Source organism: Schistocerca americana, chromosome 1 (genome assembly GCF_021461395.2).
Source record: "Schistocerca americana isolate TAMUIC-IGC-003095 chromosome 1, iqSchAmer2.1, whole genome shotgun sequence".
NCBI lineage: Eukaryota > Metazoa > Arthropoda > Insecta > Orthoptera > Acrididae > Schistocerca > Schistocerca americana.
The window spans coordinates 331,852,790-331,865,128 of record NC_060119.1 but is presented as its reverse complement, the minus strand read 5'-3'; the positions used below and the strand labels follow the sequence as shown (position 1 = coordinate 331,865,128).

The 12,339-nt window shown below is 39.2% G+C and overlaps 1 protein-coding gene across 1 annotated transcript; it reads left to right on the top strand.

Annotated features, from left to right (window-relative positions):
• Positions 1-2,976: 2,976 nt before the first annotated feature.
• LOC124622375 (small nuclear ribonucleoprotein Sm D1) lies at positions 2,977-7,255 on the top strand. Its single transcript, XM_047148060.1, has 4 exons — positions 2,977-3,234; positions 3,560-3,636; positions 6,634-6,831; positions 6,945-7,255. The coding sequence occupies exons 1-4, from the start codon at positions 3,221-3,223 to the stop codon at positions 7,013-7,015; spliced, it is 360 nt and encodes a 119-aa protein (XP_047004016.1). The 5' UTR covers positions 2,977-3,220; the 3' UTR covers positions 7,016-7,255.
• The last annotated feature ends 5,084 nt before the right edge of the window (positions 7,256-12,339 follow it).

The following is a 12,339-nucleotide window of genomic DNA, read 5'->3' as shown; positions in this document are numbered from 1 at the left end:
AGGAAGGGCAAACCTACATTTCTAGCATTTGTAGACTTAGAGAAAGCTTTTGACAATGTTGACTGGAATACTCTCTTTCAAATTCTGAAAGTGGCAGGGGTAAAATACAGGGAGAGAAAAGATATTTACAATTTGTGCAGAAACCAGATGGCAGTTATAATAGTCGAGGGGCATGAAAGGGAAGCAGTGGTTGGGAAGGGAGTGAGATAGGGTTGTAGTCTCTCCCCGATGTTATTCAATCTGTATATTGAGCAAGCAGTGAAGGAAACAAAAGAAAAATTCGGAGTAGGTATTAAAATCCATGGAGAAGAAATAAAAACTTTTAGGTTCGCCGATGACATTGTAATTCTGTCAGAGACAGCAAAGGGCTTGGAAGAGCAATTGAACGGAATGGATAGTGTCTTGAAAGGAGGATATAAGATGAACATCAACAAAAGCACAACGAGGATAATGGAATGTAGTCGAATTAAGTCGGGTGATGCTGAGGGAATTAGATTAGGAAATGAGACACTTAAAGTCGTAAAGGAGTTTTGCTATTTGGGGAGAAAAATAACTGATGATGGTCGAAGTAGAGAAGATATAAAATGTAGACTGGCAATGGCAAGGAAATCGTTTCTGAAGAAGAGAAATTTGCTAACATAGAGTATGGATTTAAGTGTCAGGAAGTCATTTCCGTGTAGCCATGTATGGATGTGAAACATGGACGATAAATAGTTTAGACAAGAAGAGAATAGAAGCTTTTGAAATGTGGTGCAACAGAAGAATGCTGAAGATTAGATGGGTAGATCACATAACTAATGAGGAAGTATTGAATAGGACTGGGGAGAAGAGAAGTTTGTGGCACAACTTGACCAGAAGAAGGGATCGGTTGGTAGGACATGTTCTGAGGCATCAAGGGATCGCCAATTTAGTATTGGAGGTCAGCGTGGAAGGTAAAAATCGTAGAGGGAGACCAAGAGATGAATACACTAGGATGTAGGTTGCAGTAGGTACTGGGAGACTTAGAATCTTGCACAGGATAGAGTAGCATTGAGTGCTGCATCAAACAAGTCTCAGGACTGAAGACCACAACAACAACAACAACAACAACTTTAAGTTTTACATAAGATCTGATAAATATACCTACATTTCCTTCACTCATATTGAATCTAGAAAAAAGCAGATTTTCTTTCTTAGCCATCAGAAATGTACAATTGACTTTCATCTTTTGAGAACCAGTGCACATTGAGACACAGAACCAGGCAACATTTTCCATATTGACTATATATTTTTGTGGAAGGCAGAAAGAAGTTCAGTATTCATCAATTGAAAACCTAGTTCAGATTTTGCCTCACATAGTAACTGCTCAAGATTTTCGCATTCACAATTATTTTGGTCAGCTTTTGGGTATGTTATTTCATGTCTCAAATTAGATCCATCTTTAATGACCTCGATGTCATGGGACATTAAACCCAATCTTCCTTTCAATTTAATGTCAGTATTTTGTAAATGAGCTGAGTGCCCATGTACAAATTGTATGGGCCCTTTTACATGTTTCCCTGATCTTATCATGGAAGTGCTATTGTGCATACAGTGTTTACTTCTCATTTAGAGCTTAATAATTATATACAGTCACTGGCAAATTTCTGTTCACTCAGTCTGTTCATACGCAAACTGTGAGTAGTGAAGAATATTATACCAAGAACTGCTTCCTTATTTTGCATTCCAGTCCAGAAAGGATGTGATAAAAAATTTCCTTAAGTTCAATAATTCCGTACATCCCCTCTGAATAACTTGCCGCAGTGCTGCACATAGTCACATGCTACCCTAATTTCCAAAAAGAAAAGCAATAAAAGGCATACGAGCAGAGCATATGAGCACATACTTCCTGTGTCATCCTAGCAGATCATTCACATTAAAGGCTTTTTTCTGGCGCTCTCTACCAATCGCTCAAACGAACCTAGGAATCCTTAAGGCGGGTTAACACAAGCATCAAAAGTGTCTCCACATCTAGTGACATACTGTAGCCGCAATGCACTAGCATGTGTGAACTCCCAATTTTAGTGGCGCAAGTTAAGAGACTCAACTTTTGTGATGCCACAAGAAGTTCATTTTGGTTGTACTTTGTTGTGCTTCTTTCGTACCACCACTGCTCCCTGGCGACAGTATTTCGAAACACGAGCAGTCTGTCGCAGTTATCATGCAGTAATTGCTGCTGTACTCCATTCGATTTCAGTTTGTTTTTATTTTATTCCTGAAAAAAATGAAAACAATGGTCTACCAATACATTTTCGCAGCTTCTAAACCTACAATAACAACAACCTATGTTTGGACTCTGCAGCAGTGTGTGTGTGTGTGTGTGTGTGTGTGTGTGTGTGTAAACCAATGGCATATCCCATGAAGGAAAAAATTAAGAAACATAATGTATGTAACGGAAGAAACGAGTCGTATAAACTTTATAATTTGTGAGACCAAGCATTGTATAAATTGCCTATTATATGCAGGAAATAGCTCCAGAGTGTAATATGGCAGCTCTTAAACTAAAATGTAGTTATTCAAAATGCCTGTATCGACGAATGCAATAAGATTCTCAAATCTTGAAAGATTGGCGTGTCTGCAAATGATATTTACATGGCAGCTGTCGATTAGTCTGCCGTTGTAGACAGCATTTTGTCTCTCATTGTCATTTCTTTTATATATATGTGTTTATTTCCCTGTGTGAAATTTATTTTTTGATCCAGCATTTGGATTTCGTATTCCTCTTACTTAACTCTTGTCATAGCGCTAAGCCCGTAATCTGCACTATTTTATTCATACACGCTTATGTGAGTTCAATTGACGCCATATTGAAAGCTGTGTAACTACGTAGAATTTGTGGCGTCCTGTGTACTGTAGCTCACGATGTCACTACAGGAAGCAACAAGCTGTGGCGCCACGATAGATGCGTATGCCCTGCCGTACCCTATGAACTACATACACGAACTTTGGCTGTGTTTAGCTTTGGGAAAACCGCCATATGTACTTTTAAATATCTTTGAATGGAAGTGGCGTTGTTGTGTATAGTGAATTGTAGGAGCGGTAGAAGCTTAGTGGAAAGAGTATTAAAGTTTCCAATTACTTTTGTGCTGTATATGTAACACGCTTATGCTGTGAAACAAGTGCGTAATAGATTGCTGTTGATACATAGCTAATAGCACGTGTGTGTAAATATTTGACCGGCAGTCGTGGTCTCACAGCAGTCATGAAATTAGTGAGGTAAGTAAATAGTTAATACAATAGCAATGTTCATATACTATTTCTTCTCTGTTTAGGAAATAGCATAACCTAAGTTTTAAAGTGAACTTCACATAGTGTATTATACTTCAGTGTTGTATGTACAATTTTCGTTGTAAATGTAGCTGGTTTGTAATGGAAGTTTCTTTGTTCTTATTTGAATTGTCTTTTTTTTTTTATTTTAAAAAAACGACTTGAACTGTAAGCTATTGTTAATTTTTGAGGGGTGTGTGTTAATCGTCTTCCAATTTGCGTTTGTTGATTAACGACGGATTTGTATGTTTTATCGTAATTATCATTTTTGTAGGTTTTTGATGAAGCTTAGCCATGAAACGGTTACCATCGAGCTCAAGAATGGGACCCAAGTGCATGGTACTATTACTGGTAAGTTTCGTGTTAGGGTGAAGTGGGGTAAGTGTAACCATGTTTTGGCATAGTTCAACTTTGACACCAAATTGCCAACTTGTTATTGAAGATATGATTTTGAAATTTCTCGTGCTTAAAGTTTGACTTATTGACTTTTAAACAATCTACATTTTGTTTTTGAAAAAAGAAATTATATGGTCACTTAATTGTTTTCAATATTTTGTGTTGTGAGGTTACACTTGCCCCATGGTTCGGGGCAAGTGTAACCCCGCATTGTTGTACCCATACAGAGCATTGTAAAAGAGGCTTGGGGCAAGTGACCTGATTACCCAATTTTTACTGAATTTGAGGATTTTTAAATTATTAAAATATCTTAAATTTTACTCAAGATATGAACTTTTTGCACACGCGTCTTTGTTTATTATGAAATACACAGAAAATGTTAGCTAAACTAAAAATATGTGTTAGCCTAAACCATAAAACACTGAAACAGAATGCTTCATAGATGATTTATTTTTGTTTTAGGCTAGTAATTGATTAGTTTAAATTCTACAAAAGTAATATTTTTTTCTTTAGTAGGCAATTTAACAAAAATAATAAAATATCTAATATCAAGAGAAAAGAAAAATTCACTTTATAAGTTCACTTTCTATTATTTTTCGTGGTAATTGAGCTAAAGTTGTTGGCAATTTGTGTTTAACGCTAAACGGCCCTAATTCAACTTATTATATTCACACTTAGGCCCTAACTATTATCTAGTCACTGAATGTTGTATGAATCAAATGTAACACCAAATGTCAGGTCTCCCCTGCGACTCAAAGTAGGCTCAGGCAGCACTGAAATAACATCAGAGGATGGAACTTCCGTCTCATCTCTTCTATCAGGCCAGTAGAATGTGGTGCCATGCTTTGTCTTAATTTTGCATCTGAGGAAAATCACTTCTGGATCTCCTAAATCACTAATTTTTGTAACTTTGGCCAATAAAATGAACTTTCTTACCTTTTGTTGCAAAAGCTACCAGAACATAGTTTCCAACTGTAATTTTATCTTTGGCTTCAAAAAAAGTTTGCCTCTCTTTCTTCTTCTTCACAGTTTATCATTTCTTTCCTGATATTGTCCAGTGCTATTATGGTCCCATTTCCTTCAACACTACTTATTAAAGATAGGCCTCGTTCAGTTTCACTTTCTTCACTTGTTGATTGAACTTCAAGTCTTTTTTTCTTGTTACCCACATGAGCAATCAGGAATTTTTTTCCACAACATTCCGAGATGCCATTTCGAATAAAGTAACAGCACTTTGTTTGGAAGATTTACTTTTCATTACCAAGCCCTTATTTATGTCGATAATGCTTTTTCGTTTTGCTTTCTTCTTATTATTCTTGTTTCCTTTAAAATCTTTTTCTTTATAGATGGCATCTTGAAAAGTGATAACTTCAGCTCCTGGTATAACACACTTGAAGCACTTCCTTCGTTATGGCGATTCTTTAGGTGCAGATTCATTCGAATTAGTGCCAATATTTCCTTTTCAGATTCAGATGGAAAAAGAAAAAAAAAATCTGTACACCAGGGAAGTTTAAGTTACAACTTTACCAAGACATTAGCAGTTGAAAGTACTTATTGAATAACTAAGTTACAATGAACTCATAGATCACCTATAACACATTTTGTATTATAATTTCAACTTTTCATATCTGTGAAAACAGGCACCACTACTATGGTGGGGTTTTGTGAACTGCCATTAAAATTTGTCTTTCTCCACAAATGAAGCTACAGTGATGTTAAGCACAGTCTCATCTATAGCTTATAAAAGTAAGCTACCAAAATGTCAAACTAGAAATTATCTGCCCTTTCATGACAACATTAAGAAATATGTTGGTGTGTGTGAATCCCCAGATCACCATGAAGGGATAAGAATGAATTTGTGTATGAAGGGGCTAGGAAGAGAATGGAGTACTATTAAATTTAGTATTCTGATGAGATGGTCTGCGGAGGACAGTGTGATCTTGAGAAACACAGTAATCATGTATATGACAAAATTTATCACTTGATTTGCATGCTAAGCTGCAACCACTGTGCTGCTTTCTACATGGGCATGACAAGTAACAAGCTGCCTGTCTGCTTGGGGGACACTGCCAAACTGTGGCCAAGGCAGCTGGACCACCAAGGTGCTGAACATGCTGCCCAACATCGTGTGCTTCACTTCAGTGACTGCTTAGACTGCTTAACAACCTGCAATATATCCTACATCCCTGTAACCCCCCTGACCTCAGTCTTTGCTACCCCCTTTGCTGCTTCCACTCCAGCACTATACAGTCTTGTATTCCAACAAACCTACTAGTCGTCTTTCCCAACTCTGCTTCTCACTCCTCTCCCCCCACTCCCTCTGCCGCACCAAAAACTTTCTGACTGGACCTAGAAATCCTACACGGTCCCCACCATGTCACTGCATGCTCTCGCAAGCAGCACTATACCTTCCCCCCTCCCAAGCTATCCCTCCGCAACCTGTGCCACATTCTTACTCACACGACAATGCAGTTGCAGCCCAGCAACGGTAACCGGAGACAATGGTCATGTCAGAATTTTGAATATGTGCGTCTTCTATTTCGAAAGAAGGCCTCTTGGCCAAAAAGTTAAACTTATAGCAGTCTTTTTGTTCTACCCGTCCGCAACTCAACATTCCAGCGTATATGGTGAGTTGCATTCTGTCCTTTCGGTAATATTGCCGTTTTCCATATTTCGTGCACATTATTGTATGCAAAATCTGGTTGCGGCAGATGATGATTATTTACTGGTGTTTTTACCACCCCCCCCCTCCTGTATCCGTTTGTTTATGTGGATGATTTGTAATGATTACTAAGTGTATCATCCTACAGTCTGCGTAGATGACGTTCTCAAGGTAAGCTTTTTAATTAATTTGGTTTAGGGTTTAAGTTACAACTTTTCACTAAATTATAAAATGTGTTCTTCCTTTGTAGTAATTTATTTTTACATACACATTTACTTTTTTGCTTGAAGGTGTCGATGTTGCTATGAACACTCACTTAAAGGCTGTGAAGATGACAATAAAAAACAGAGACCCAGTGCAGTTGGAGACACTGAGCATACGTGGAAATAATATTCGATATTATATTTTGCCAGACTCATTACCTCTTGAAACACTGTTAATAGATGATACGCCTAAAGCCAAAGCAAAAAAGAAGGAAGCTGCAAGAGGTAATATATTCTGTTCTAGTTATAACCATTCTTTTGTGGCATGGCAGATTATATTACACTGCTTGAAGAGAAGTGAAAAATATGTACAGCTGTAACTTATTCTTTCTATATAGGTGCCAGCAGAGGCCGAGGACGCGGCAGAGCAAGGGGACGTGGGCGTGGAAGGGGCAGAGGAAGAAGATAAGTGTTACCAAGAAAGAAATTGTTCTGTATGTGTTCTGATCAATCTCACAGACTTGAGCATTGTGACACTTCAGTTAGATATGAATCCTTGTGTGTTTGTGCGTAGCTGTATTCACACCATTGGTGTGAGCCGTGTGGTTGTGTTCTTTCCTTAATATGCATAAATTTCATTTACTGTGGAAGTTTGTATGTCAAGCATTTTTATTTGTAATATGTAATAAAGATCTATAAGGAAGTGTAATCACATTGCACATTTGTGTGTGTCACTACATTGCTGCTATGCAGTGCAAGGATTTATTTTAAGAGGAGGCTTGAGTGTTCTGTTTCAGTGGATAGATTTGTGTGTCAGTCCTACAATCACTCGATCTCAAATGAAACTTAATTTCACATGGAAACTTAATAACTGTGTTTTGCCTCCACTGACAGTAGTTGGAAAGTTTATTTTTACCATTTTGAAGACAATCTATTCCTTCGAAAACTGTCACACTTCCTCAGACAGTATGACATGTTACATGGAACAGGAGGACGATACAAGAAAAATTATAGGCAAACCTAAATTAGCTGTCTCTGGGAACTAGATTTGAGCTCATGCTGCCAGCTCTGTTTCATGGATGTTCACACAGGGGACAGATAAAGCTTGGAATCTGATTACTTGAATTTTGTCAGTTGTAAGAAAAGGTGAAATTGTTTTCCAGTGTAAAAAAAGATTGGCAAGACCAAAGTTTGCTCTGGAAGAGCCCCGAGTTACGAGAAACTAGAAGTCTTCGTACAGAAGTACTCATGGAAACATTTTCACATTGATTTCTTTGACACAGAAGGAATTGACACGCATTGTGAAGGTAAGTGTACCTCTTGCAAGGGTGTGTGAACATGTAATGAATCACACTGTATTGGGCACTCAAAGCAGGTTGAATCCTGAACTTGGTAGTTTATGAGCTTTTATACCACAAATTCTTCCTGTTTCGTGAGAGATACTGGAATGGACTAATGCTTATCCCTTTTTTACAGGTATGACATAAAGGATAAATATTCAGAATAATTCTTATATACCAACAGCTTTTTGTTTTACTGATTTGGGAATATTGCAGTGATAGTTGCGTATCTACTTGCCCAAGTTTTCCATAGCTTTGTAAATAACAATATTAAAATTAGTTTAATGTGGTGACAGGAATAGTATGATTTTTTTTACCCATCAAATGAAGTGCTCGATTTCTGTGAATCCTTTCATTCTAAGGAATTTATTATTTTTCTAATTTTACTTGGGGTGTCATCTCCTATGGTGCTTTGAACTGTTACCAGTAATAATAAAATTATATGATATACTTATTTTTAGTTAATGGTTATGGGTGTTACATGCAAAAAGTTACTTTCAGAACAGTGGAAGTTCATTTTCAGTGACTTTGAAAGTGTCTCCTTTTACATTTTATTTGAAAGTCATGTGTTGGGTATTGTTCGGAACTCTTTGTTCTTTTAATTGGGGTATAGCTTAATGCTGGCAACTTTCAGGATAACACATCTGAATATGTATCTGCTTTTCCAAGTCTCTTCATTTCAGGTGAAATGAATCACTTTACATGGCCTTGATCTGAGAACTGTTTCTCTTTGCAATTGCTGCTTGTTAGCAGAATATCAATGAAGTCACCACAGTCAATGTTATCTTAAAATAAATCTGGTGCAGCCATAGTTCCGTCTGCTGCATTCTGGTCATTACCAGTCATTGTTATCACAGTGAAGAACTTGTTGTCAGTATAGATTGTTACCTGAACGGACTTCTGAGGTTTCCATCTTTCATTTACCACAGTTCTGCATATTTGTTTCTTCCTTAGGTATAAAAATTATGTTTATGTTCTTAGTCACTTGACTAGCACATTCAACAAGTGCATTACCATCCTTTAAATTTTCTTGTAAGCACATTGTTCCATGCACTTTGCTTAACAATGCCGCCTACTTCTACGTACCTGTACTGTGCAAAGATACAAGGAATTACCTTCCTCTAATGCCAGTGGAATCCCTGGTTACTTCAAACTATTCCTTTCCCCCCTTTTTCTTTTAGGAAAAAATGCCCTATAGATGTTGGCAGTTTTACAATATAACTAAAGTCTGACAAATACTCAGCTTCTGCTGAGTTGTGTTCATATCAGCATCTATATCACTAGATATATAATAGACACACACAGAAAGCACATCATTGCTGAAACTTTCATGAGTGGTTGAAATTTGTTGGTGTGCTTTCGACTATTCCCAGATCATTATTTCTTTATTCCCAACATTGCAGCTAAGTCTCATTCCACTTATTCACTACTATTGGTTCCCCACCCCCTCCAAGTTACTGCATCCATCCCACATGATACTTGCATTCTGGCCAGAGTTGGCAGTTATGTATACTAGGTGTGTATTAATGGTAGGGTTTCTCTTTTGCTGATCAAGACTGGCCGAAAGCATTTTGTGTCTTAATTGTGCCTGTCTGAAATGTAACGTGTTTTCTTTTTTTCAAGTTGTTTTGTTAGGGAAACATCTGTAACAACTGTTCGGCCCTCCGAAATAGTTGTTCAAAAGCTATAGCATTATACTTTTTGCAAAGTTTGTGTCCTATTTAAGTCAAGACGTGTAGAATATATAAACACATTTGCACAATTCGAAAACCTGAATACCACATTTATTACCGAATATACAGTAAAAATGAAAAGTGTCCTCTTAGTGGATACCATGGTTTCATCTATGGCAACAAAACTTTCTTTGCAACACATCCTCTATCTCTGTTAACTTCTGAGTTTTAACACCCTCTTTGGCTGATTTAATAGTGAAATGGATGCAGTTGAGGATAACCTGAAAGAAATTTCTGCTGATTATTTTAGGCAAAATGTCATTCTTGAACACAGGATTTGTACTGCAATAATCCTCTATTGTTAGGCATTATCAGTCCATTGTACATAATAATGCCAAAAAATTTGGGTATACCTTCTTGATTCATTTCTTTCCAAACTCCATCCATGCATTTTTCTTACATATTTGCTGTTTAAAATCTTAGCAGCATTTCAATTGGATTCAGTTACAATCAAATTAATCACTTTCTTGTCAAACAATACATGTAGTTTCAAAGTATTCCTATTTGTAGTATACATCTACATTTATACTCTGCAAGCCACCCAACGGTGTGTGGCGGAGAGGGCACTTTATGTGCCACTGTCATTACCTCCCTTTCCTGTTCCAGTCGCGTATGGTTCGCGTGAAGAACGACTGCCGGAAAGCCTCCGTGTGCGCTCGAATCTCTCTAATTTTATATTCGTGATCTCCTCGGGAGGTATAAGTAGGGGGAAGCAATATATTCGATACCTCATCCAGAAACGCACCCCCTCAAAACCTGGACAGCAAGCTACACCGCGATGCAGAGTGCCTCTCTTGCAGAGTCTGCCACTTGAGTTTGCTAAACATCTCCATAACGCTATCACGCTTACGAAACAACCCTGTGACGAAGCGCGCCGCTCTTCTTAGGATCTTCTCTATTTTCTCTGTCAACCCGGCCTGGTACGGATCCCACACTGATGAACGGTACTCAAGTGTAGGTCGAATGAGTGTTTTGTAAGTAGGTCGAATGAGTGTTTTGTAAGCCGCCTCCTTTGTTGATGGGCCACATTTTCTAAGGACTCTTCCAGTGAATCTCAACCTGGCACCTGCCTTACCAACAATTAATTTTATATGATCATTCCACTTCAAATTGTTCTGTGCGCATACTCCCAGATATTTTACAGAAGTAATTGCTTCCAGTGTTTGTTCCGCTATCATATAATCATACAATAAAGGATCCTTCTTTCTGTGTATTCGCAATACATTACATTTATCTATGTTAAGGGTCAGTTGCCACTCCCTGCACCAAGTGCCTATCTGCTGCAGATCTTCCTGCATTTCGCTGCAGTTTTCTAATGCTGCAACTTCTCTATATACTACAGCATCATATCCGGATCATATCCTTTTCACGGATGTGATGCTGTAGTATACAGAGAAGTTGCAGCATTAGAAAATTGCAGCGAAATGCAGGAAGATCTGCAGCAGATAGGCACTTGGTGCAGGGAGTGGCAATGCAATGGTCCCATAACACTCCCCTGTGGCATGCGAGAGGTTACTTTAACGTCTGTAGGCATCTCTCCATTGAGAACAACATGCTGTGTTCTGTTTGCTAAAAACTCTTCAATCCAGCCACACAGCTGGTCTAATATTCTGTAGGCTCTTACTTGGTTTATCAGGTGACAGTGTGGAACTGTATCGAACACCTTCCAGAAGTCAAGGAAAATGGCATCTACCTGGGAGCCTGTATCTAATATTTTCTGGGTCTCATGAACAAATAAAGCGAGCTGGGTCTCACACAATCGCTGTTTCCCCCCTGCGGGTCCGGGGGTTAGAATAGGCCCGAGGTCTTCCTGCCTGTCGTAAGAGGCGACTAAAAGGAGTCCATCCCCCTCAAGGGGGTAGTTAGCGCCTGCGTCCGGAGACGGACGGTCCCACGACCTATATTTGTGGTCTTTTTGGTTTTTCGCTTCTCGTTTCTTCCTTCTCGTTTCTTCCTTCTTTGGTTGGTTCCTTTCTTTGTTCTTCTCCATCTCACTGTCTTCCTTACTCTTTCCCTTGCCTTCTCTGGTCTCCGCTTCGGCGTTTGAGTCAGTCTGTCCTCTCTCTCTTCCTTTCTCCCTGTGCGTGCCTGAAGGCCGACCCACGCGTAGCCGGTGACGGGGTAACGCGTAATTCCCCGCCCTGGGTAGACAAGTAAGGCACGCACGTACCCCCTGGTAAAGGCCAGGCCCAGGGAGGGGTGATTGCCTGAGCTGATACCTTCTGACCATGCCGATTGGTCCCTCCGTCTGTTTCTCGGGAGGTGTGACCTGAGGTGTAAACATTCACCTAAGGCGGGAGTGCCCTCTGAGAGGGTCCCCATAAGGAAGGAGCGCGCCATCGGAGATGCTTGCAATCATGGGGGAATCCTCCGCAATGGATTTCTCTTCTTCTCTCTCGACTTCTGCCCACAAACGGAAACATGACCAGCCACCAGTGATAAAAGTTCCTAGTCATTTCTCGATCTGAGGACAAAGGATTTTTCCTCTGTCAACCCTTTCGTTATCCAGAAGGGCGTAGATGCCATAGGCGGTACTGTTAAGTCTTGTACGAGGTTGCGTAATGGTACCTTGTTACTAGAAACTGAAAGCGCCTTTCAGGCACAGAAACTGCTTCGAGCCACACTCCTGTACACGTTCCCTGTCCGGGTGGAGGCTCACCGAACTTTGAATTCGTCTCGTGGTGTGGTCTATACTAGATCCCTCGACGGATTGACTGACG